The sequence below is a fragment of the Lepidochelys kempii genome, chromosome 2 (assembly GCF_965140285.1).
Source record: "Lepidochelys kempii isolate rLepKem1 chromosome 2, rLepKem1.hap1, whole genome shotgun sequence".
Taxonomy (NCBI): Eukaryota; Metazoa; Chordata; order Testudines; family Cheloniidae; genus Lepidochelys; species Lepidochelys kempii.
Genome location: NC_136381.1, coordinates 119,651,385 through 119,678,843, shown reverse-complemented (window position 1 = coordinate 119,678,843; position 27,459 = coordinate 119,651,385). Strand labels below are relative to the sequence as shown.

The following is a 27,459-nucleotide window of genomic DNA, read 5'->3' as shown; positions in this document are numbered from 1 at the left end:
GTTCTGTTTAAAGCGGTGGTGGATCTGGAAGACTAGTTAGAGTGTTTCAGGGAAGTTGGTCTTCTGTGTGGGAGGGATGTGTACGGGGGGGATACCCCCACACTGGTGTAACAAAAGAATGAAAATGTGTGTGGCAGTATGTGATAAATGCAAAGAGTCTGTTCCACCTTGCATTTTGCTGTGAGGCTGGGAGTACCTGTCCCAGATCTGAAGATGAGCTATGTGTGGCTCAAAAGCTTGTCTCTCTCACCAACAGAAGTTGGTTCAATAAAAAAGATGTTACCTCACCCATCTTGTCTCTCAAATGTCGTGGGACCAACACAGCTACAACTATGCTGCACACAACTTATCACATGGGCCATGCCTCTTTGACTGCCTCACTTAAGCTTTGCCAACTAACTAATTCACACAGACATGTGGCAGGATACTCACTCTGAAGCAGCAGATAACATTGACCAGACACAGTTTCGGTTCATTTTACACTGACAATGCTTCATCAGATAAGGGATACATTTCTTAAAACCAGAACTCTCAAGAGATGCACAAAACACGTTTCCCACACAATAGTTCAGCCCACAATGACCTGCATCTATGCCATATCTGATTTTAAATCAACACAGTGTGGCCATATTCAGCCACATGCCAAAATCTAACTATAGTCCTAGATTTAGAAGGTTGTAATACTCTAATTTAGTTTCACCAGTAGTCATCCTAGGCTGTGTATTTAGAATGCAGTAATAAGTTATGCCTATCAAGAAGAAAACATCCCTCTGTAGGAGTGCTTTCTGGTGGCGGGCAGTTGGAATATTTCTGTTAAATCTACTCTTGAGAAGGCCCTGACTGCTCTTTTGTAGGGGGTTGATGGGCATATGGCAGATCAAGCTAAAGCCCCAATCCTGCAAAAGATTTACACACATGCTTAATGTTAGGCACTGTGAATAGACTTCAAATGAGACACTCAGGGTGTACAATTAAGCATATGTGTTTAACTTTTGCAGGATCATGGCCTAAATCTCTGTGTCTCATTTTCCCCACCTCTAAAATGGAGATAATCATATTTCCCTACCTCACAGGGTGTTTTGAGGATAAACCCATAAATAATAGGGAAGTGATCAGATATTAGGGTGTGTAAGTATATAAATAATAGTTTATCTATATAGGTATTTCTGTGCTCAGCACCACAGTAGCTGAGTGGTTTTCATACATTAGTGGATTTACCCATAGTGCAAACTATCCATATTACAGATAATAGTAGCTTTGTCCTTCAAGAAAGGACCACTGAAGTAACTGCAGTGAGAGCAGGATGACATTTTTTTCCCAAAACTTGGAGGTGGGGATGGGAAATGTTTTGTAAATTTGTATCAGTTTTGCCAAACTGTATACCTTCTGTGGGGGGGGGGACCTGAAAAAGTCAAAAAGTTACAACATTTCCTAAAGGAAATGTTTCCATTTTGTAGGTCTAAGTGATTTTGCATTTCAGAATTACCTTCTGTAATTCTGCAGAAAATGCAAAAACATGTTTAAAATCTAGAAATTGAAATGAAACATGTTGTTCAACCCAGAACGATTTTTCTTTTTTAATTTTTTGGATGTGATGCGGAATTGAAAACTCCATTATTCGCCCCCGGGGGAAGCAGGGAATGAAAGCACTAAAATGAGCCATATAATACATTTGAAAAGATGGCGCTCAGGTTCGTGGGAAGATTTATAAGGGGTCAGGCTAACACAAGAAAAGCTTTGGATAATTGTTTATTTAGCCAGTTACTGCTGTAGGAGAAAATAAGTGAGAATTTATTGGTATGTGGACCCATTGTTGTATAACTACCCATTTTTTTAATGGTGTTCTTAGCTCTCTTCCTCCCTCTAGTGGATTTTCCTCAAGTAAGCAGAGCACTGTTCTCACTAGAACAAGAGTAATTTTATTTCAGTTGTTCAGAGCGGGGGCAAGTGTTGAAGACATAGATGTTTGTTTGTCCCTACTAAAGTCTTGAAGACTCTCTACTGCAGTAATTCAGAGACTTCTCTGAAATTGTCCGTGTTACCATTTTTTCCATACCATTTTTTCCGTTTTGTGTCTATCTTGAAACTATCTGAACTTCATAGCTGCCTGCTGTCCCAGATGCCAGGTTTTAACCTATATGGTATAGGGGAAAGACTGTGCTCCAAGTCACTTGTAACTATGGCCAGCCTTATGGGTGGGTGACATGGGTGACTGCCCAGGGCACAGTGGTCAGGGAGGTGCCATCCGAGTGCCGCAAGCTGGTGGGCCTGGGCTGCCAGAGCAGAGGTGAGTGCAGGAGAGCCCAGGTCTGGAGCCCCTGGCCAGCCTGACGGGGAGGGGAAATGCCACCCAGAGCTACCAGCCTGACGGGGAGGTGCAAGCAGCAGGGCTCACCCCTGTGAAGCCAGCGGGCCAGCCCCTTCCCATGGGCAGGAGCCACGCACCCGCTCTCCTCCTGCTAGGTGGTCAGGGGGTGTATGGCCAGAGGACCCTGGGCTCAGAAACTCCTCCCTGTGCAGCCTGACCAGGATCTGGGGCCAGAAGCTGGTCCTCGCTCCCTAAGGCCCACATTGCTGTTCTCAAACTCAAAGAAAGGGCACCACAATATAAGTTTGACCAGTGCATCATTTTCCCTAAATCATGGAACACTATTCTAGTGAGGGCTCTCTTGGTTTTTGGTTCCTCCTCAGCTGGCTTGCAGCTGGACAGACGTAGTATGAGCAGATGTTGCTCACCAACTAGTAGTAAACTGTTCAGTCCCCTAACCCCTTTCAACACAAAACCCACCACAACACAATGGAGAATCAGAACCCCCCCTATAAACTACTGTATAAGAGGAACCTGTGAAAAGCAATCTGGAAAGAATAACTAAAATTAGTTGTTTCTTAAGCACTTTTTGTCACACATGATTGACTCAGCAGGGGCAGCACCTTATGCACCTGGTGAGGTTTACTTAGAGTTCATTATTTTAGATGATGAAATTATAGTCTCCCTCAGCCTAATAGTTTACTAGAGCTCCCTTTTAAAGCTTTATTTTCCCTTCATATGTGTATTTATTTGCCTAGAAAGTCAAAGTCCCAACTTGACCCATAATTTTTACCCCTCACCAGATAGATGAGAACCGGACATCTATGGCAGCGAGTAACTATGAAGTCCAGTAGCTTAAAAACAGACATCCCCTACCCGCCCAAAGCCCTTTATTTTGTTCAAAGGTATGTGGAAAAAATCAAAGCTCCTTAATACTAAAATCCATCACAGAGCTAGAGTTTAAAACTAAATTGGCAAAGCCCTGGAAGTTATACAGGTGAAAAAAATCATTCTGAAAACAACCGCTCAGTCAGATACACATAGATTTTTTTCAAATGTCATAAGACTAACTTCTTGCATTCTGACAGGTTTCAGAGTAACAGCTGTGTTAGTCTGTATTCGCAAAAAGAAAAGGAGTACTTGTGGCACCTTAGATTGGTTAGTCTCTAAGGTGCCACAAGTACTCCTTTTCTTCTTGCATTCTGGGATTTAAAACTCATACAAAGTGTTTGCCATTAAAGTCAGTTTTGCAGCCATCACCACAATTTTTACAGGAAGACACCTGTGGTAAGTAGGTGGCAATGGCTTAATCTGTTGACTTGTCAAGGATTCCTGCTGTAGGAGAATTCTTAATTGGGGAGAAAGGAACCAGACTAGCTTTAAAAAGAAAAGGAGGACTTGTGGCACCTTAGAGACTAGCAAATTTATCTGAGCATAAGCTTTCGTGAGCTACAGCTCACTTCATCAGATGCATCCAATGAAGTGAGCTGTAGCTCACGAAAGCTTATGCTCAAATAAGTTTGTTAGTCTCTAAGGTGCCACAAGTCCTCTTTTTCTTTTTGTGGATACAGACTAACACGGCTGCTACTCTGAAACCTGTCATTAGACTAGCTTTAGGATCTGGTTGTCTTTTTTTTTTTTTTTTTTTTTTTTTGCAATGAAAAGTATTTTTACATTGAAATGGATATGTCAATGTAAAATCCTTATGAAGACAAGGCACTGTAATTTTTCCCTTGATGTAACTGGTTGAAGTAAACCCCAAATGGGAGTATAGGGTTCACTTCAATTTAGGGCTCGTCTACATGGGAAGTTAAACCAAATGCAATAAAGGTGTGAATTTAAGGTGCACTGAACCCTTGTATGGGTGCTCTCATTCAGAAGAAAGGTGACCAGATAGCAAGTATGAAAAAATCGGGACACTTCTGTTTTTCGGACGGGGCGGGGCATCCTTGCTTGTACAAGACAAAGCCCCTAATATCATGACAGTCCCGATATTATCAGGACATCTGGTTACTCTATTCAGAAGCAAAGACCATGTCTACAGGATGAGGACTAGAGTGGCATAACTATGATGCCATAGCTATGATAACATAACCCCGTAGCGTAGTTGCAGCCCACACTGATCTAAGGGGGATTTTCGACTGATGTAGGAACACCTCCTCCCCAAGTGATAATAGTTACGGCGATGGAATCATTCTTCCATTGACCTAGCCACATCTACACTGAGGGTGGTGTTCCCACACCATGGAAAAAATGCTTCTGTCCCCTGCCTATACACTGCAGGGTTATTCACAGCGTGAGTGCTATAACTATGCAGAACTAAGTTTTAAGTGTAGACCAGGCCTTAGGGCTTGGCTACACTTGCGAGTTACAGCACAATAAAGGAGCCCCAGGCACACTAGCTCACTACCCGTCCACACTGGCAAGGCACGTAGAGGGCTCTGACTCCGTGGCTACAGTGCTGCTGATTCTCCACCTCGGCGAGTGGAATAACATTTGCTGTGCCCCCGCTGGAGCGCCGCAGCACCAGTGTGAACGAGGTGTTGCATTACTGCGCTCTGATTGACCTCCGGAAACATCCCATAATCCCCTTAAGTCAAGTGGCCACTCTTGTCATTGTTTTGAACTCACGGTAGGAATGTGGATATGCCCTTTCAAAGCTCCGTTTCTGACAGCTGGCTGCTTATCTGCTCCGAGACAAAGGAACCATTACTGAGGAATGCTGCTTGCTGTGAGTGAGTGAAAGAGAGGCCGGGGGGAGGAGGAAGAGGGAGGTCTGCTGCTGTCTGAACTTACAAGACAGCATGCTGACATGCTCTCAGCCCCCCCAAAAACCCACTCTCTCTCCCTCGACATACACACAACACACTCCCTGTCACACTCCACCCCACTCCCCCACATTTGAAAAGCACGTTGCAGCCACTTACATGCTGGAATAGCTACCACAATGCACTGCTCTTTGTGGCGTTGCAAGAGCTGCTAATGGGGCCACACCAGCGCGCTTCCAGTTGAGAGTGTAAACACTCGGCAGCGTTGTTCCTGCTGCGCTCTCCGAAGGCTGGTTTAACTCCCAGCAGTCTACAACTGCAAGTGTAGCCATGCCCTTAGTATCCCTTCAAAGGGAATTAAGCTAAAGTGAACTAAGGCCACTTTCCCTCTGAATGACCATCCACACAGGATGCACTTTCAATCCACACCTTTAGTTGATTCGCCTTAACTTTCCTGAGTGTCCACAAGAGATATGCCCTAACTCCATAGAGGTAAAAACTACCTGCTGTGCCTGTGGGTCCACTAAGATTTTATGTTGGGATAGCTAATCCAATGTAGAAACATACCTTTTTGTAGTGAAACCAAAGCCTGCATCTTCACAAGTAAAAGGGTCTGTCTTCTACAATGAGCCAGCTACGTCATTGTAAAATCTTAGTGAAGACAAGGAAAGTGGTAGTTTTACGTCAGTGCAGCTGGTGTAGGCAAACCCCAGCCCTCTGCCCTCCGACTGCTTCCAATTACCTCGACTAGCTGCATCAAGATAAAACTAACAGTACCTTAAGGTTGCCTTTTCTACGCTAGGATTTTACAACAAGGTAGCTAACTCTCTCTCTTAAAACACACCCCTTTATTGTAGTGAAGACACACTCTCAGTTGTGTCTGGTTTAACTTGACCCATGAAACTAACAACTAGGTAACATGGATGTTCTTGGAGATATCACATCTTTATATGGATGAAGATGCCTGCTGTTCCCATTTTGCTCCTCTCGCCCCACTTGGATCAGTTATATATTTAGGGTATAGTAGAATAGCTAAAACTCTCACAAAATTCTTAATTCATGGAAATTCATCCACTTGGTTATTCCCTGGGATATAATTACTGCCTTGCTGCTGAGGATTTCTTACTCTTACTGAAAAACTTAGGGGCCAATCCCCTCACTTCTTAGTAAAGATTTAGCAGCAGAGGCTGTGAGAAGTTTCATTTTATTAAGGCTTTTTAAAATGTGTAAAGAAATATACTACATCATATTTACTAGTCTGCTACAAAATATGACTGTAATTACAACTCAGTAGTTAAATAGGTGATAGTGTGTTCCAAGATGCATTATCCTTGCAAATATTGTGTTTTACTTAGAGCTAGCATGAAGATTTCTCAACTTTAGTTGTTGCCATTGTTGTTCCTATTACTCGCTACTGACCTCAGAGACAGAGGGGAAAAAAGCCACATGTAAGTAGCTCTCTCAGTTACACACTCTTCCTGCTTCCTTTTCCTGTGTTACCCAGCCCTGCTGTCACCTCTGCTGCTCTAAAGATTGGTATCACTGAATGACTATGCCTCATCACTGCTACCTGAGAGGAAAATGTCAGGTACTGCCCAACATACCCTGTGGTGATACCAAAAGCGTCTCCTGTAGTGTCCTGATCCTCAGTTGCTCCTGCAAGCCCCGCTAGCCCAGCATGAGAGAATTCACTAGAATAGTCACAGAAAAGAAACATGGGAGGGGGATAGACAGAGTGAAATTTTTCCCCTCCCCTCAGGATTCACTCAACTCTAATGAATAGGATTTGCCTTATGCATTCTTATGGTGATGGGAATTCTCTTTGTTGTCCTGCCAGGGCCCATTGGCTACTTAAAACGCTTTCTTATATATTTACTTTGGGTCAGGATGTTTGTTCTGTTAAAAACGTAAACCCCACAGTCCTGTCACGTCGGACTTTGCAGCTTATATTATCAGGACATTCCCTCGCATTAGCCACTAGGTGGCACTACATGGACACGCTGAATAGATTTCAGAGTAGCAGCCCTGTTAGTCTGTATTCGCAAAAAGAAAAGGAGTACTTGTGGCACCTTAGAGACTAACCAATTTATTTGAGCATAAGCTTTCGTGAGCTACAGCTCATATGCGATTTTGAAAGCCCAAAAGATTTCAGCCCAGAGAGTGAACAATGGTTACAAAGACAGTTGGTCTTGTATTGCTGGTTTAAGTGACACAGGTAAGAAGAAAGAGTTGCTTTTGAGGGAGAAAAGAAAAGGAGTACTTGTGGCACCTTAGAGACTAACCAATTTAGTTGAGCATGAGCTTTCGTGAGCTACAGCTCACTTCATCATACTGTGGAAAGTGTAGAAGATCTTTTTATATACACACAAAGCATGAAAAAATACCTCCCCCCACCCACTCTCCTGCTGGTAATAGCTTATCTAAAGTGATCACTCTCCTTACAATGTGTATGATAATCAAGTTGGGCCATTTCCAGCACAAATCCAGGTTTTCTCACACACACACACACATACACACACCCCCCACACACACACACACAAACCCACTCTCCTGCTGGTAATAGCTTATCTAAAGTGACCACTCTCCTTACAATGTGTATGATAATCAAGGTGGGCCATTTCCAGCACAAATCCAGGGTTTAACAGGAACATCTGGGGGGGGGGGGGGGAGGGGGGCAAGGTAGGAAAAAACAAGGGAAAATAGGTTACCTTGCATAATGACTTAGCCACTCCCAGTCTCTATTCAAGCTTAAGTTAATTGTATCCAATTTGCAAATGAATTCCAATTCAACAGTTTCTCGCTGGAGTCTGGATTTGAAGTTTTTTTGTTTTAATATTGCGACCTTTAGGTCTGAGATCGAGTGACCAGAGAGATTGAAGTGTTCTCCGACTGGTTTATGAATGTTATAATTCTTGACATCTGATTTGTGTCCATTTATTCTTTTACGTAGAGACTGTCCAGTTTGACCAATGTACATGGCAGAGGGGCATTGCTGGCACATGATGGCATATATCACATTGGTAGATGCATAGATGAACGAGCCTCTGATAGTGTGGCTGATTTGATTAGGCCCTATGATGGCGTCCCCTGAATAGATATGTGGACACAGTTGGCAACGGGCTTTGTTGCAGGATAAGTTCCTGGGTTAGTGTTTTTGTTGTGTGGTGTGTGGTTGCTGGTGAGTATTTGCTTCAGGTTGGGGGGCTATCTGTAAGCAAGGACTGGCCTGTCTCCCAAGATCTGTGAGAGTGATGGGTCTTCCTTCAGGATAGGTTGTAGATCGCTAATAATACGTTGGAGGGGTTTTAGTTGGGGGCTGAAGGTGACGGCTAGTGGCGTTCTGTTATTTTCTTTGTTAGGCCTGTCCTGTAGTAGGTGACTTCTGGGAACTCTTCTGGCTCTATCAATCTGTTTCTTCACTTCCGCGGGTGGGTATTGTAGTTGTAAGAATGCTTGATAGAGATCTTGTAGGTGTTTGTCTCTGTCTGAGGGGTTGGAGCAAATGCGGTTGTATCGCAGAGCTTGACTGAAGACGATGGATCGTGTGGTGTGGTCAGGGTGAAAGCTGGAGGCATGTAGGTAGGAATAGCGGTATAGGGTGGTGTTTATGTGACCATCGTTTATTAGCACTGTAATGTCTAGGAAGTGGATCTCTTGTGTGGACTGGATCAGGCTGAGGTTGATGGTGGGATGGAAATTGTTGAAATCATGGTAGAATTCCTCAAGGGCTTCTTTTCCATGGGTCCAGATGATGAAGATGTCATCAATATAGCGCAAGTAGAGTAGGGGCGTTAGGGGACGAGAGCTGAGGAAGCGTTGTTCCAAGTCAGCCGTAAAAATGTTGGCATACTGTGAGGCCATGCGGGTACCCATAGCAGTGCCGCTGATCTGAAGGTATACATTGTCCCCAAATGTAAAATAGTTATGGGTAAGGAAAAAGTCACAAAGTTCAGCCACCAGGTTAGCCGTGACATTATCAGGGATAGTGTTCTTGACGGCTTATAGTCCATCTTTGTGTGGAATGTTGGTGTAGAGGGCTTCTACATCCATAGTGGCCAGGATGGTGTTATCAGGAAGATCACCGATGGATTGTAGTTTCCTCAGGAAGTCAGTGATGTCTCCAAGGTAGCTGGGAGTGCTGGTAGCGTAGGGCCCGAGGAGGGAGTCTGCATAGCCAGACAATCCTGCTGTCAGGGTGCCAATGCCTGAGATGATGGGGCGCCCAGGATTTCCAGGTTTATGGATCTTGGGTAGTAGATAGAATATCTCAGGTCGGGGTTCCAAGGGTGTGTCTGTGCGGATTTGATCTTGTGCTTTTTCAGGAAGTTTCTTGAGCAAATGCTGTAGTTTCTTTTGGTAACTCTCAGTGGGATCAGAGGGTAATGGCTTGTAGAAAGTGTTGTTGGAGAGCTGCCGAGCAGCCTCTTGTTCATATTCTGACCTATTCATGATGACAACAGCACCTCCTTTGTCAGCCTTTTTGATTATGATGTCAGAGTTGTTTCTGAGGCTGTGGATAGCATTGCGTTCCGCATGGCTGAGGTTATGGGGCAAGTGATGCTGCTTTTCCACAATTTCAGCCCGTGCACGTCGGCGGAAGCACTCTATGTAGAAGTCCAGTCTGCTGTTTCGACCTTCAGGAGGAGTCCACCCAGAATCCCTCTTTTTGTAGTGTTAGTAGGGAGGTCTCTGTGGATTAGTATGTTGTTCAGAGGTATGTTGGAAATATTCCTTGAGTCGGAGACGTCGAAAATAGGATTCTAGGTCACCACAGAACTGTATCATGTTCGTGGGGTGGAAGGGCAGAAGGAGAGGCCCTGAGATAGGACAGCTGCTTCTGCTGGGCTGAGAGTATAGTTGGATAGGTTAACAATATTGTTGGGTGGGTTGAGGGAACCATTGCTGTGGCCCCTTGTGGCATGTAGTAGTTTAGAAAGTTTAGTGTCCTTTTTCTTTTGTAGAGAAGCAAAGTGTGTGTTGTAAATGGCTTGTCTAGTTTTAGTAAAGTCCAGCCACGAGGAAGTTTGTGTGGAAGGTTGGTTTTTTATGAGAGTATCCATTTTTGAGAGTGGTCAGTTTGGATGAGCTATTACCAGCAGGAGAGTGAGTTTGTGTGTGTATGGGGGTGGGGGGGATGTGAGAACCTGGATTTATGCAGGAAATAGCCCAGCTTAATTGTCATGCACATTGTGTAAAGAGTTATCACTTTGGATGGGCTATCACCAGCAGGAGAGTGAATTTGTGTGGGGGGGTGGAGGGTGAGAAAACCTGGATTTGTGCTGGAAATCACTTTAGATAAGCTATTACCAGCAGGACAGTGGGGTGGGAATAGGTATTGTTTCATATTCTCTGTGTGTATATATAAAGCCTGCTGCAGTTTCCACGATATGCATCTGAAGAAGTGAGCTGTAGCTCACGAAAGCTTATGCTCTAATAAATTGGTTAGTCTCTAAGGTGCCACAAGTCCTCCTTTTCTTTTTGCGAATACAGACTAACACAGCTGTTACTCTGAAACCATTTTTGAGAGCTCATTCTTAATCTTTCCCTGTTTGCTGTAGAGGATGTTAATCAGGTGAATCGAGATGGGTTTCTCTTTGGCAGAAGCTTGCTATCCCAATGCTGTAGACTCAAACATAACTTCAAACAAAAAGAATCTGCTGCATAATAATCCTGTGCCGAATGGGACGGAGATGGTGTTTACCATTTACTGGTGACCATAGGTCTGATCCAAAGCCTGTTGAAGCCAATGGGAATTACTCCCAGAAGACTCCAGCATGTGTAATAGGAGAATCAGGTTCACTGTATTGATGGTGGTTAGGTTGTGTCTACACTAGCCTCCCCCCGCCCCCCCAAAAAATCTTCCACCAATAGAAGCTTGGAAGGAGTAATCATAGAGCCAAGCTGACAGGAGTCTTCAGTTTTTAACCATTGTGTTGTCTAAGCCTGGGGCTAGACAACATGGTTGTTCAAATCCCAACTTGCCTTACTCTGGGGTACAAACCTAGATCCAAGAGGGAGGTATTCTTTTTTCATAGTTACAGTTTTCATTCAGAGATCTCAAAGCACGGCATAGAGGAAACCAGATGGGGAAGCTGAGTCAAAGAGGGGAAGTAACGTATTCAGGGTCACACAGCAGGCCTGTGATATTGGACTCCAGGAAGATTTTGTTACTAGCTACTTATATTCCAAATTGGTCATTAGTTTGTATCACACATGGGGTGGAAGCAATGATTAGACCACCTGGATCCCAGACAATTTTCTGGGTCAACTTCACATACCAGCTTGGCCTTATTTTGTAGTATTCCCAGGAACGGGCATAGTGCCCTTGGGAGCAAGCATCAGCCCAAAGGTAATAGGAGCCAAACTGCCTCAGACCCACCCTGTTCAGCAAACAGGCTAGATGCACTAAATAGGGCATACCTGTGGAGTCTCTAGGCCCACTGAAGGAGGGATAAACACAATCTGGTCCCTGGTGTCATCAAACTTGCACCAATATTACATCTTTAAAGTGGATTCCTCTCGGTCTCTCAGCTCCTTATGCAGTCACACAATTCTAGCTGTTCCGCCGGTGATCAAGGGCAAGTTTTACAAACTCCGGCTGTTCAATCCACTAAGAGTACATTCAGTGGAGAGTTTTCTCAGGTCTCTCCAACCAGTGCACTCCAGCTCCTGCCTGGGTTAGAAAAACCATTTGGGACTGGGCTTTTATCATTAATCTCAACCCTGTCTCACTCAAGAAAAAAAGCCAGAGCTAAAGTTCAAATTTATTAATAAAGTCAGTGGAAGAGATTCTTGGTAGGAAGAGAGAGGATCTTCAAAAGGACCTTGAACAAAACAGAGCTTTGTTTAGATACTGTGGGGAATGCTGTTGAGTGGCTTAAAATCAATAAATGCTCATGAGAGCAGACTGGAAGCCGTATAGGAGGTTCTTAACACACACATTAAGGAGGACAGCCCTTTGTGAAGATGCATGGAATTCTTGGGAATAATCCAACCATGCCCTCTTGGGATACCACTTGACACCCCGAGTTGAGCAGTGACTCATTTGCCAATCTTGTCTATGAGCTATTGGAGGAAGAGCAGGGAGAGATTCCACAGAGTCCTCTCAAACCAAGGATTTGCCCAACCAGAGGATCAGAGTAATTCCTGCCGAAGTCAGTGGAAGTTATTTCTAACCTGGGAAAAAGAATCAGGCCCAAGGCTTATATGAAAGACTGTCTCCCTCACGCATTACATGGGTCTTGGCATTTTGCATACAGCTTATTTTTGACAGTGGGGAGCCAAACTTTCTTCCTCACTTTACACTGCTTATTCTTTCCTTGTCCAGTTTGGGTTTGTTCTAGCCTCCTTCTTGCCCTGTCAGACTCTGCAAGTTTCTGTCTCCTGGTCACACTATATCCCAAGTCGTCTTTTCAAAAGACAACAGTAGTTTAGGGACTGGAATCGGTTTGCCTTTATTTCTCGAGATCAGATGCTACATTCTAGGCAAGATGAACAATTCTTTGTCCCCTCTGTAGAAGTATGGGGCCAGAGGAACAGCTGTAACATTTCCAGTGTTCTCCATTTGCCCATGCAGCCAACTAGAGGAATTCGGTGAGCTACTGTTGTGATGGGATCCCCAGGGTGCAACCTGGGACTGTGGGACCACAGTGCCCCCTGAACTCTCTCCAGCCTGGGCTGTCTCTCACAATGCCTTGCTAGTGACCAGCAGCAAACCCCTCCAGGAGCTGTGATCACTCAGCACAACCACAGGTGGAGACCCTCCACCCAGCTAGATTGCATGAATGCTCCCAGAGCCACTCATGAATCACACAGAGAAAGGCACCAGAGCCAAATCCCCCCAGCTCCAAGCACTGTACCTCAGGGATATACCATCTTGCAATGCTGAAGACGAGCAGTGCAAATTTATTAATTGGTTCACCACTTCATCAATGGAAAGTGGATATACACCTGATCAGATTTACCACACACTTCAGGCAAACCCACTAGTAACAATAAACAGTTAAACAAATTTATTGACTACAAAAGATAGATTGTAAGTGATTATAGTGATAGGCAAAAAGTCAGAGTTAGTTACCAAAATAAAATAAAATATAAGCATGCAGTCTAAACTCTCAACTCTATTAGACGGGGCAACATCTAGATTAAGCAGTTTTTCTCACCCCACTGGATATTGTAGTTCATAGTGTGCAGATTTCACCCTTCAAACCTGGGCCAGTCTCCTCTCTTGGAGTCTTAAGTCTCCTCGGTGTCCTCGGTACTTGCAGCATAGTGGGGATAGGAGAAAGGCCAAGCATGAGGCCCAAGTGTTCTGTTTTATACCCTCAGTCGCATGTGCTTGGAGAGCACAAGTCCAGGCATGTCTGGTGGGCACTGCTGAGTCCCCAGGCAAGGTTAAGCAATTCCCTTGGAGTGGCCTCATCCAGGTGAGTCATTGCATTGTAGCTCCCTTGCTGGACAATGGCTGGTGGTCTCTGTTCAACTGCACCTACCCAAGTGTTGGTTACCTCCCTTGCCATTGTCTCTGTATAGCTAGTATCTGGGTGCCTCCCAAATCCACAGCATATTTTAGTGAAAACCATACAACACAATTCTTATAATCTCATATGCATTGGTGATACACATATTTAGATAGAACAATGTCTTTCAGCAGATCATAACCTTTCCCCTGATACCTCATAAGGCATGCTTTATATGCAAGATCACAATGATATAAAAATGAAGAATATGGGGGTTACAGGACGCTCCCCCAAGGTATAGAATGTCACAACCGTCCTTCAGGATGTCTTGCCTGAAATGTTTCAGTATAACAGTCATCCCTCTCTTTTGTCCATCCAGAAATGCCCCATTTTACCTATTCCTTAATCTTAATTTGAAGGTCTCCCACATACATGCTCTAACCACCAAGCAGCAGAGTCATTCTCATTCTGTCTTGGTCTCTGGCCCAGTGACTCTTTAATTATTTATCCACAGTGGATCAGCTCCAACAGGAGGCTTGAGAGAGCCCTACCACAAAATATCCCACCAGGATTACACATACTGCCTCCACTCATGCTGATTTGCTGTGAGTCCTTACAGCAGCACAGTTGGGTCATTGGGGTGATTGTGAGGAAATAGCTAACAGCCAGTCTGTGTCCCAAGTGGAAGAGAACAGCTGCTACTGTCACCCCAATGCAGGGGAAACCCTAAACCAATAATCCTCCCTTTACACAAGTATGACTCCACTGAGTTCAGTCCTCCTGATTTACAGTGGGATGAGAGGAGAATCTCTGCCCAGCTCTAGCTGCGCGTGAGCTGCAACTATTCTGCATCACTCAGCAATTAACTCCTTAGGCAGAGCAATAAATAATGGAAAGAGAATGTCCTTTCTGCTCTGAGGGAGGGTTGGAGAGATGAATGTTGTCGAGAGAAAAGAGGATGAAGAAGACAGCCAGCTAATTACCTTATTGGCCCTGAATACACAAATTCTCAGTGCAGCGAAGGGGAAATGCCTGGGGAGGTGGGAGGGGAGGCCCATTCAAGAGATGCATATTCAGGAATCCTTTAACATAAAAAATAGGGAGGCGAGCAAGCAACTCTATTCTCTACCATACAGTTACATAAAAGGGGAGGAATAAATCAGTTCCTAAAACTGATTAGGCCGCTCTGTCCCAGAGTTCTGTTGAGAGCCTTGAAGAAGCATTGATAGCTCTACCCAGAAATACATAGATGTTTCTGCTTAAAAAAAAAAATGAAATGGTGAAATGATTAACAATGCTGACATTTAACTCTTCACAGTTAATAGCCCAGAGAGCTGAATGGGGGCAGTTAATTATCTGAAAGGTCCCAGTCCTGCAAACATTTATGCACGTGCTTAATTTTACACGCATGACTAGTTCCATGGAGTTCAATGGGAATACGCACATGTGTAAAGTTAAACACACACTTATTGACTTATATATTTGCAAGATTGAGGCCTTGCGCTCTTCTTTTGATGTCTGTTTGCAGGGATGGAAGAAGTTAGTAAATACGTATTTAGCTCTCTTACCTTGCCTTCCTCATGAGGATTAATTATGTAATGCTTGTAATGGTTTTGTAGTAGAAATTTTTATTCTTGGTATTATTTACATAGCTCTAACTGTGCTGCGTGTGTTAGGGACAAATATAAAGACAAAGGCCCAGATGTTTGAAGGCACTTAGGGGGCACTCTGCCCAGTGTACCAACACCTAACCTCTAAGGGTACGTTTATACTGCAAATATATATCTATAGAAAATAAAACCTGCAGCAGCAAGTCTCAGAGTGTGGGTGTGTAGATTCAGGCTCGTGCTACAAAGCTAAAAATAGTAGTGTAGATGTTCCTGTTCGGGCTGGAGCTTGAGCTCTGACTGAAACCCAGCAAGCAGGGGGAAGGGGTGTCTCAGAGACCGAGCTCCAACCTGAGTGGGAACATCTGTACTGTTATTTTTACCACCCATTATGATAATGATGCCAGAATGCATGGGAAGAATTAGGTGCCTAAGAAAGGGATCCTCAGAAACCAGCAAGCTGCATATGGAGCTGCTAAAGCTAGCCAGGAGTGAAATACCAAGCAGAAGGGAAGGGAGAAGAGAGAGTCTTAGGCACCTAAGCAGCTGATCTAATGCACCTGGCTGGTGGAACAGAGATAGGCACCTCTCACCACTCAGGATCTTCAGCCATGCACTCTCTCCTGGAGCTGGGCACTTAAGCCAGGTCAGCTGCTGAAGTAGCCCTGCCAGTGTCTGCAAAAAGCAGTTCATTATGGAGCCTGAATAGTTAATGGCACACATACAGTTCAGCCTCTCCCTAAGGCCCCCTTTGTCTGTGGAATTGGGAGCATGGTGTGATCTAGCCCTAATGAAAAGTTGTGTGTAGGGGGGGGGAGGCCTCCCAGTATCCTAGGGGTCCTTTCAGGGGGTGTGAGATCAGACAAAAATGTGGAAATTCACATCCTTGCCTTGAAAGTTGTGTCACGGCTGCTGAAGATCGTGCATCAGTACAAGAGGCTGTCTACAAAGTGAATCAACAGCATTCCCAAGGCCATAACAAGAGGGTGGGGAGGGCCTCCTCTGGCGAGCTACCAGGGGGCAGAGAGAAACAAGGTAGCAATCAGCAGAAGCATTAGGGAACCAATCATGTGGGTCCTTGGCACTCTTGAAGGTAGGGAGAGTGCTTCCAACAGTCTCCTATTGGTCTGACTCTGCAGCTGTAACAATGAAAGGAGGGAGGAGGTGGAGGGTGTCCACTAGGTGGGAGTTTCATTTGTCGGTAGAGCTAGTTACATTCCTCTCTCTCCCCGCCCTTCACACTGTCCTTTCCCACCCTGTAAAGAGCAGCAGCTTCCCTTTCATCCAGGAACAGGATTCTTCCCTTCTGACCCAGACAACAGGTAAAAAGGGCCCAGTCCCCAAAACACTGGGGGCATATCTACACTGCTGACCTACCTTAGGCCGACTTACAACCGCTGCAGTAGTTACTGTGGTGGCTGATGTCCACGCTGCCCTCCTGTCGGTGGTGTGTATCCTCACTAGGAACGCTTCCACCAACTGAAGAGCGGCAATGTGGGGGGCTGGAAGCCAGGGCTCTCAGCTCCGCGCAGATCCCTGCTGGGAGCCCTGCTGCCCCCAGAGCTTTTTGCTTCCCTGAGTGGGCAGCTGGCTGTAGGGGAGCCAGGGCAGCAGCCCAGCTGGGAGTGGGGAGCTAGAATAGGGGGCAGCTAGGCTCCAGCTGGAACCCACCACCGGCCCAGGCATGGAGCCAGGGGCATGACACCTGTATTGGGGGAGGCTGGTCCTGAGTGCCAGATGCTCCTTAGAAGGGGGGGCCGTCCGTGCCCGGACCATGACCCTGCCCCCCTGCTCCATCCCGAAGCCCACCCCCGCTCGGCCTCCCCCCCACAAACCCACCCGCATTCCACCCCCACCCTGTCCTGAGGCTCCTGCTCCACCTGTGGCTCGTGCCTCTCTCTATCCCCTCCTCTGAGGCCCCCTGACCTGCCGCCAGCTCCTCTCTGCCTCTCAGGGGGTGAAGACGTGCGAGCGTTGGGTGGGGGGGGGGCGTGGAGGAAAGTGGCAGAGTGAGGGCGGGAAGAGAAGGAGCGTGGGCAGAGCCATGGGGGAAGAGCGGGATGCGGGAGCAGGGTCTCAGGGCAGACCGCGGGCGCCCTTTTGGCAGCGGTGCTCCTCCAAAAGGAGGTGTACCTTATCCTGTTTGGGGAGGCTTAGCCTCCCCTGGCCTATTCTACCCATTGTCCATGCATGGAGCCATGCAATTGACAGGTATGACAGCCAACAGCTGATGTGAATAACATAGTGTCTATATGGACACTGCATTGCCCTAACTAGACTGACAGAAGCCCTATGCCTCTCCTGGAGGTGGCACTATTATGGCGGGGTAGTGGGGCACTTACATGGGCAGCAGCAAGGCTGTAGTATAGGCAGTGACATAACAACATCGACGTAGGCTGCCTTACGTCGACCTAATTCTGTAATGTGTAGACCAAGCCCGAGATGCATGCAGCTTTCCTTGTGATGTGCTGCATATTGTAAAGACAGCTAGAGCCTACATCTTCACTGCAAAATCTTGTGATTTTTGACACTGAGACTAGGGTTGCTAACCCTCCAGGAATTTAATATTAATCTTTAATTAGAGATAGTTATGTGATGAAATCTCCAGGAATACAACCAACCAAAGTTGACAACCCTGACACCCCACCTTAGTGTAAAAGTACACAGTTTTTTTGCAGCGAAGACATAGTCTTTATGCCAGTGCAATAGGTTGTCTGGAAGTGGTGTTGATGGGTTTGAACTTTACACAGACGCTAAAGCAGCCAGGCAGCAGGGGACTTGCAAAGGTTCCACAACTATAGAAGTTGTCAGGAGGATGGTTTGAAAAACTCAGCAAAGACTCGGCAGTGCTAGGAAACAGATTTATTAGACTTATACTAAGTGTAGGGTGACCAGATGTCCCATTTTTAAAGGGACAGTCCCATTTTTGGGGACTTTTTCTTATATAGGCGCCTATTACCCCCCACTCCCTGTCCTGTTTTTTCCACAGTTGCTATCTGGTAACCCTAGCTAAGTGGCAAACCTCGCACACATATGCATGCCATGCCTCTTATTGTAACATTTTAATGGGGAAGAAAAGCAGAGTTAGCAGATGTCAGAGCCCCATCTGCTTTCATGGAGATTAATTTAAAATGTTTTATTGCAGGCAATGACGACACTGGTAGTGTATACAGATTAGGACTCTCTGGGCCAGTCTAACTGTTATGCCTATTGAAAAGTACTTTACTCCGCCGGTAGTCCCATGGACTTCAGTAAGGCTACCTGCAATATAAGGCATCCTTCACCATAAATAGCATGCATTTAGCCTATGATTTTAATGAGAGGCAAACACAAAGGGGCATTTGGTGAAGCTCTTAACACACCTTGGTGAGCAGTTACAGCTATGAGTATGTGTGTGAGAAAATGCTCACCAGTGTGAGTAAGGGGTCACACTGTGACCCAAAGAGTCGTAACCAAAAGCACTAAGCTGCCTTCAGGCTGGGTTTGAATGTTTTGAAGGCAGCTGTTTGAGGCTGAAATGCAGGTTTCAATGTTTGCCTGTGATAAACACAATTCAATGAGTATTTAATATAAATCTTTATAATGTATGCTGAGGCATGGAGAGTTATGGATAGAGATGATTTTGAAGTGTTTTTTTGAGAAGCTATGAGAGGAATTAGCACCTTCCAAATTAGTAAAATTTGCTGTAGACATTGATGAAAGCAGCTGTAAATCCAGTTTAACCAGATAGTTAAGGTGAGTTTACAGATGTTTTGCTGGAGCAGTGTAAAGTAGCCAGAGCATACCAATGATTCTGGCCCAATATGTGTCTATACTTGTGTGAGATGATGTACATAACTTATGTGTCACTTCACCACTAGTGACTAAAGCAGCCATCCAAAATTTACATTGATAAAACCTTCATACCACAGTACACCATCATATGCTCCTTGTAGTTATAATGCCATCTGTTTAGCTACACCACCTCTTGTTTCTTTAATTATTCTTTCGCAACCTGTCTCCTTCTGTTTCAGACTCAGTGTGCGCTTTCCACCAGGCTGTACTGAAAGGGAAAGCGTGTCCTTTTCACTGTTATGGTGTTTCTCCAATGAGCACATCTCTCTTTTGGGAGTCTGTTATAGTGGATTTTCTAGAGAGGAAGACTATTAAAAAATGGCAGGTAAGAAGAGACCATTTTCCTTTGGTAGCGATAGAATGTTACTCATTTCAGAGCTGTGCACGCTGGAATCAGAAATGTCCTAGCTCCATCAGTGCTTGGATGGGGCTGTGAGGTAAAATTTGCAAAAGCGCCTAAGTCACTTACTTTCTTAAATCTCAGTGCACTTAGGTGCTTTTGCAAATTTTACCCCAAACCTACAGTGCTGAGTGCCTTCAGCTTGATGGGAATTGATGCTACTCAGCACTTTGCAGACTATTCAGCATGTAGTGTTTGCAGGAACAGGCTCTTAAGCAGCAAATGCGTGACTGTCCTTCCTTACTTTCTTGAATAAGTTACTGAGTGAGATCATAGTTGTTTCAAATGGATTTATATTCTTATTACATCGACCATATGAACACAATGCTTGAGGATTGTAATGACCTCTTGGCAGGGATGCTTTGTTACTTTTATGTGATGCTAGAATCAGCAACACACTTGGTTAATAGATCAACATCTGCTCTTTACAGTATTCTTTATATTGACTGATGATAAAGCAGAAAAGTGGTTGTTCAAGCCCTTAACTGAGATACTCCTGGCTATATTTGAAACGGCCAACTTAATTATCAGGCTGATGGAGACCTGGCATATCCATCCCTTGTTTCTACCACCGAAATTTAGTTAATCAGATAACCAAGCCTTTTTCTGTGTTGGCTCTTCAGAGATGCAGCTTTTCCTCCCTGCAGGTCTACCTCACCTCCGTTTTAAGCCGTGTGTGAAAGTTTCTGTCACTGCAGTTTTTATAAATAAACCACTGTCTTCATGTATGTAGGAACATCACCCACCCCCTCTTTGTGCTCAGTGAATCAAAAATACTGCTATGGTTCTATTAAAAAATTATATTCTATTATGGATGTTAACTGTTTGTTTAGTTCCTTGAGTATACTGCCAGGAGACAGTGGGGCTATGCATAAAATAAGCAGAAGATTTTAACTTGTAACTCCAGGCACTTTTGGTTTTTTTCTTTCCCCTCAGTCCACTGAGTTCCAGTTAGGGAAGCCCACTTCAGCAAAGATTAACTCAGTGGGCCAGATTCACCATTGCCCAGCACTTCACATAGTCTCTTACCAGTGGTAGGTGGATATAAAATGCTACCATTATGACCGAGTAGTGTTTTCCTCACTTTGCACTTGTCCGAAAGTAAACAAGGTGCTGAACAATGGAGTACGAGGCCCTGTCTCTGCATACTATTTTTAGATGTATCCATTACCATGGTATCTGGAGATTTTCTTTTCTTTTTAACTCCAGGGAGAAAAGTACTAATAATTTATGCACATCAAGAGCCCAAATCTCTAAATGGATCCTTAAAGAATCTTGCAGTAGAAGAATTGAGCAAACAGGGCTGCAACGTCACCACATCAGATCTGTACGCAATGCAATTTGAGCCACGAGCAACAAGAAATGATATCATTGGTGAGACTAGTTGAAGTACATTTTTAAAATCTCTCTCTTTGGGATTGTAAACACAGTTTTACCAATTTGACACACCAGAGCTGCATTGTTTGATGTAAGGGTCAGGTGCTCTATAGAGAAAAAACAGGGAGACTTTTGGTGTAAAGCAATAGCTAATTAGTAAGACTGAACTTTTTCTTTCTGTGGGCATTTACTAGAGCAGTAGTTTTCAATCATTTTCCATTTGCAGACCCTTAAAAAATTTCAAAAAGAGAGGTGTGGACCCCTTTGGAAATTCAACATGTGGTCCATGGACCCCTACTATAGAATCATAGAATATCAGAGTTGGAAGGGACCTCAGGAGGTCATCTAGTCCAAGCCACTGCTCAAAGCAGGACCAGTCCCCAATTTTTGCCCCAGATCCCTAAATGGCCCCCTCAAGGACTGAACTCACAACCCTGGGTATAGCAGGCCAATGCTCAAACCACTGAGCTATATAGAAGTCTTAGACTGAAAACTGGCTGAACAGAATTCAACTATAAATGTTGCACGTGCTTGGCCTGGCATTTGATACAGCGTGAGAAAGGGTGTTAGACATATCTATTCAGGGGACACCATCATAGGGCCTAATCACATCAGCCACAATATCAGAGGCTCGTTCACTGCACATCTACCAATATGATATATGCCATCATGTGCCAGCATTCCCCTCTGCCATGTACATTGGCCAAACTGGACAGTCTCTATGTAAAAGAATAAATGGACACAAATCAGATGTCAAGAATTATAACATTCAAAAACCAGTTGGAGAACACTTCAATCTCTCTGGTCACTCACAATTACAGACCTAAAAGTGACAATACTTCAACAAAAAAACTTCAAAAACAGACTCCAACGAGAGACTGCTGAATTGGAATTAATTTGCAAACTGGATACAATTAACTTAGGCTTGAATAGAGACTGGGAGTAGATGGGTCATTACACAAAGTAAAACTATTTCCCCATGTTTATCCCCCACCCTCCACTGTTCCTCAGACATTCTTGTCAACTGCTGGAAATGGCCCACCTTGATTATCACTACAAAAGGTGTCCCACCCCCACCCCCGCTCTCCTGCTGGTAATAGGTCACCTTAAGTGATCACTCTGGTTACAGTGTGTATGGTAACACCCATTGTTTCATGTTCTCTATGTATATAAATCTCCCCACTGCATTTTCCACTAATGCATCCGATGAAGTGAGCTGTAGCTCACGAAAGCTTATGCTCAAATAAATTTGTTAATCTCTAAGGTGCCACAAGTCCTCCTTTTTCTTTTTGTGAATACAGACTAACACGGCTGCTACTCTGAAACCTATGGTAACAACAACACTTCCAGGTTTTGACCTGTAGATGGGGGTATTCGCATGCTTTTGATTGATTATAAAAACAAAATGCCTTTTCTTGGCTCTGAAACTTTATTTTCATAGTTACCTTTTGCAGATCCCTTAGACATAGGGCAAGTCTACACTACAGTGCTACATCAGAGCAGCTGCACTGATGCAGCTACGTCGCTGTAGCGCATCTGGTGAAAACACGCTATGCCGACGGGAGACAGCTCTCCCATCAGCATAATTACTCCACCTGGACGAGAAGCAGAAACTATGTTGGTGAGAGAGTGGCCCCTGCCAACTTAGTGCTGGTGTGGACAGCGTGAAACTTGCGGGGGGGGGGGAGGAGCTTTTTCACACCCCTTAGCAAGATAAGTTAGATCAACGTAATCGGTAGTGTAGACCTGTCCATAGTCTGCAGAGCCTCCAAGGGTTCAAGGACCACTGGTTGAAAACCACAGTACTAGAGGATATCACTTTAGGAATCCATCCTACACCCTTGAGTTTGACAGTTTTGCCATTGACTACAACAGTAGCAGGATTCGGCCCTTACGAGTAAGACTGGAGGTTTTTTAATAGCCCTGTGCCTTTGGGCCCAAATGTTTGTGTATTATAACTTACAAGTGTTTGTGTCTTCTTAAAGAGGCATCATTACAAAACACCTCCTCCCAAGGAGCAGTCTGGTTACAGATGCTTTCTGCAAATAATTCCCAAGTGTTCATTCGTGTATGTTTGGGGTTTGTGTCATCTATTAAGTATGATTCACATTGATGGAATATGGTAATGCCATTGTCCATTTATTAGTTTAGTAAAAACTTGAGAGAAACCCAGTGGAGATCATATTAAATTTAAAACTGGTTTCCAAGTGTTTATCATAGTTAAGAAAGCCATTCACCAAGAGGTAGGTTTTTAATCCTGATGCTGTCCTAATTTAGGAAGTGAAAGCGCAAAGCCATTACACAATTTGGCAGAGCTGTCAGTGTCTGTTAAAGGAAAACGTAGAACCGAAAGACTGATGTTACAAGAGCACTGGCAGAAGTGGGCAAGGAAGGTTGCAGACTGTCTGATTCAAACCCATGCTCCGCGTCAGGTCTTTGAAAGTCCTCACCCACTCTGGTCGCATGGACTTCAGGAAGAGATGAAGCTCCTTAGCAGATGCTCAGGATCAGGCCCTAAACTCTGATGGCCTGATTTTCATTTACATTAAGGCCCTTTTACACCACTCTGGTAGCATAAAGGGGGACAGAGGGGCCTTAATGTAAACGAGTACTGATACTTTTGCAAGTACTAGATTCACCTACACTTTAAAAAAAAAAAAATCAGCAGTTCATCTATCACTCCTTACAATATGGTGCAGCTCATGATAAATCAATGGGATGAAATATTCCAATCTAGGACAGCAGATTGTGACTTGTATTGAATTATCTTATGTGGATTTAATGCTAGAAGTGGGATAAACAATGTCCATGTTTTTTTTCCACAGGCTGTCTGCGCAACTCAGAACACTTTGATTATGGAGTGGAATCATGGGAAGCTTACAAGAGAAGATGCTTGGCTAGTGATTTGATTGAGGAACAGAGGAAGGTTCAAGTTGCTGATTTAGTGATTTTTCAGGTCATGATTTTTCTTATTAATAATCTTATGGTCTTAATATGGCATTAAAACAAATACAGTAATAAAGAAACTATAAAAAGCTGGAAAGTTTAGACACCTAATTCCCACTGTCATTTACTTTCAATGCACTGCTCATGCTGATAATGCAGATAAGGCTTGGGCTGTGATCTTACAAGGTCTAGCCCAGGGGTGGGCAAATTTTTTGGCTCAAGGGCCACATCAGGGTTGTGAAACTGTATGGAGGGCCGGGTAGGGAAGGCTGTGCCTCCCCAAACAGCCTGGTCTCTGCCCCCTCCCACTTCCCTCCCCTTGACTGCCCCCCTCAGAACCACTGACCCATCCAACTTCTCCCTCACTGCTTGTCCCCTGACCGCCCCCTCCTGGGACCCCACAGCCCCTAACTGCCTCTCCCCAGGACCTCCCCCCAGAACCTCCGCCCCTTCTACCCCCCCTGCTCCCTGTCCCCTGACTGCCCCTCCTGGGACCACCCGCCCCGACTATCCCTCCCAGGACTCCACCTCCTATCCAACCCCCCTGCTCCCTGTCCCCTGACTGCCCCAATCCCTAGCCACACCCTCACCCCCTGACAGGCCCCCCGGGACTCCCATGCCCATCCAACCCACCCTGTTTCTTGTCCCCTGACCACCCCACCCCCCAGAACCTCCACCCCATCCAACCACCCCCTGTCCCCTGACTGCCCCCCAGGGACCCACTGCCCCTTATCCAGCCCCCTCCCCCACCCCCTAACCATGCCACTCAGAGGAGCAGAACTGGCTTATTGGAAAGCCTGGGAGGTGGGTGGGCGCAAGCCGCACTGCCCACGTAACTACAGGGGAGGGGGGACAGCAGGGGAGGGGCCAGGGGCTAGCCTCTCTGGCCGGGAGCTCAAGGGCCAGGCAGGATGGTCCCGCGGCCAAAGTTTGCTCACCTCTGGTTTAGTCAATAGCAGAAATGAAAAAAGCCAGGTGCTACAGAAAATTATTGACAGTCCCTCTGCCCCATGAATCCAGTGTCTGTCAGAAGGCTCATCTTTTGGTTGAGGTGTAAGAGATTCTGAAAACTCACGGACATTTGGAGATCTCATGGCATTTTTCAAAAGAATATTACAAAAAAAAACCCCACAACCATAAGCAAATATAGTTCCTCCATTCTCTGAATGATAGGCTTTATTTACAGTGCTTGATCTGTGAATGGCTTGACTGATTAAGGTGATAAGATGTTCTTAGCATAGAAACAAGGCCAAAGGAAATGGTGTACCTCTGCCAATTACATCTCACTATTAACAGGAGCCTTTGCTTTGCTTTTCAGTTTCCCTTGTATTGGTTCAGCATGCCTGCCATCATGAAGGGCTGGATAGACAGAGTCTTGGTCCAAGGATTTGCTCACAATTTCCCACAGTGTTATGATGATGGCTTACTCAAGGTATGTTCCCTGGACTGTTACATTAGGCTAAACAATATTTTTTTTGTATAATTCTTGTCTGTTCCTATGCTGTAATTTTATTTTTAATCTAAGTGGATAAATGAGATTTAGGCTTTATAGTGGCACTCAGTGATCATTCAAAATCCTTCCTAAAAACTTATTTCTTCTCTGTACCTTAGAGTTTTATACTGCCCTCTAGTATATGAGTGCAAACATCATGGAGTCTCGGGCACTTCTGCCTTTTCAGAATAAAAACTCTGCGTAGGGGAGGGGGTGTTGTTTAATTTTGGGTAAGAGTGGAAGGCTGGTAGTGGTTTGGGAATAGAAAAGGGTGTCTGTATAGCGAAAGGCTTTGCACCATTTCATATAGATGGTCAGACTCTCTACTCACCGAATATCCTCCTTCCATCTTGCCTAAGACAAATGTGCATGGGGGAAAGATGATGCAAATAGGACTATCAAGATGCGTGCAAGCCTCAGCCATATGCTATTATCACCCTTCTCCTCCTCCTGGCTTGGCTGGGACCCTCACGTTAGGTTTTTCTGAAAGTGGATTGCAAAATCTGCAGGGGAGGGATGATGTATTTGTTTTCTGGGGTGTGTAGTACATTCTTGGGCATGCAATTTATTTAAAATAACTAAAAATCCTCCTGTACTAGGCTTTAGGTACACACACATTAAGAAGCAATTCAAAATTTCAGCAGCATTACATAATCACTCCAGCAAGAACTTAGCCAGCCTGCCACCGACGAAAACTCCTTTCCACCGCTCCATCGTCTAGGAAGCACACCTTTGCCTTCTCCAAAAACACAAACGTGTCTTTTGCAGCATGCTTGAATGATCATCAAACGCTGCCAATATCAGAGCAAGGAGGATGGGGGGAGCAAGTTCCAGAGACTTGATCTTGTGGAGAATGCCTTGTGAGCTGCCCCTCTCTTTTACAACCATAGGATCCAACTTGAGCCCTCCTGCTAAGCACAGTTGTGGCAGTATGGCATAGAGAGAGAGGCAGTGCCTTAGGTAGGCTGCCCCCAGCCCATTCATAAAACCCTGGTGCTTTATTGGTCATAACTAACATCTTAATCTCCACCTAGAGACCAATAGGCAGCCAGCGCAGATCCTGCAGGAGCCCTCTATGCTTAGTAAGCTATCTGGAAGATACTGCTATAGCTGCTTATTGTCTCTGCCTTTTAAAATAGATGTATTTTAGCGCATTAGAAAGTTCTGGTGTAACAGGAAGAAATGCTTGACGTAGTTACTGGTGACAGACTATTCATTTTAATCAGCTGTTGCGTATTAAGCACAGAGGGGAAGTACTACCGCTTGTCAGCCCTAATGTATGTGTCTTTTCTTTTACCTTTCCCTGCTATTCTCTGAAAATAAATTGTTTAATGGGCAAGAGAGTAAGAAATACAAAAGAATAGGGAGTACGATAATTAGTTACAGGCAAGAAAAAACCCTGTACCCATTGCAAACCTAAAAAAAAATTTTTCATGGTAGAAAATACTTTTTAGGGTGTTTTTTTTTTAATCCAGTAATGCGCACACATAGCTGAAGGAAGGTGGGGTGAGGAAATGAACAAGGATCTAGCATTTCAAGAAGACTAGTACAGTGGGACATGGGGCCAGATTGCATGGTCAGTCTGTAGTAAGTGGATCATTTCTGGGTCCCACCCAGTCCAAACCAGCTGGGTCTAGGTCATAACTAGTCACTGTTTCTAGCTCTAGGTCCCAAGGACACACTCCCAGGCTCAGACTTCTTGTCTGATGCCCTTTCTTGGAATATAGGATGCTGCCATCCCAATCCCTCCAGTCAGTTTACAAATGCTTCCCCAGAGCCTCCCCTGGGCTGTGAGCACTCTGGGCTTCTAGTTTAACCTCTCTAGGAACCATGTGGCAGGCAAGCAAGAAGCACAGGCTGAGCAAAGGAATTTCTTAACCACAATCACTTTTCTCTTAAAAACATTAGAGAGTTACTGATCTTTGAAAAGGAAACAAGTCCTGAGACACAGCCTCCCCGCTTCTGATCTCAGCCCTTCTGTGAGTCCAAAGTACCTCACTGTTCAGGCTGGGCAGAGTCCTTCCTGCCCTCTGCCCTGCAACAAAGCCTCCTTCTATGTGGTGATGGTCATCTTCCCCCCTTCCCCCCCCCCCCCCGCATCCAGATCAGTATCCGACGCCAAATAGACTTCTGTCTCTCTATTATATGCTCCAGTGGGGTGCTCCAAACCTTCCTCGAGTCATACTTGCCCCACCTGCATAGAGAGCTCATTGCTCTGTAGGAGTAGGCAAGTTGTTGAGTGACAAAGTAGGTGGCCGTAAATTGTAG

General features: G+C 45.0%; 1 protein-coding gene across 1 annotated transcript in view; it reads left to right on the top strand.

Annotated features, from left to right (window-relative positions):
• The window catches only part of NQO2 (N-ribosyldihydronicotinamide:quinone dehydrogenase 2), a 75,300-nt gene that overhangs the window by 42,529 nt on the left and 5,312 nt on the right, over nucleotides 1–27,459 (top strand). The window contains exons 2-5 of the mRNA XM_073332179.2: nucleotides 19,156–19,301; nucleotides 20,586–20,750; nucleotides 23,579–23,709; nucleotides 25,018–25,131. Of these exons, the coding sequence (XP_073188280.2) occupies nucleotides 19,295–19,301; nucleotides 20,586–20,750; nucleotides 23,579–23,709; nucleotides 25,018–25,131 (417 nt within the window). The 5' untranslated portion in view covers nucleotides 19,156–19,294. The remainder of the gene's footprint in view (nucleotides 1–19,155; nucleotides 19,302–20,585; nucleotides 20,751–23,578; nucleotides 23,710–25,017; nucleotides 25,132–27,459) is intronic.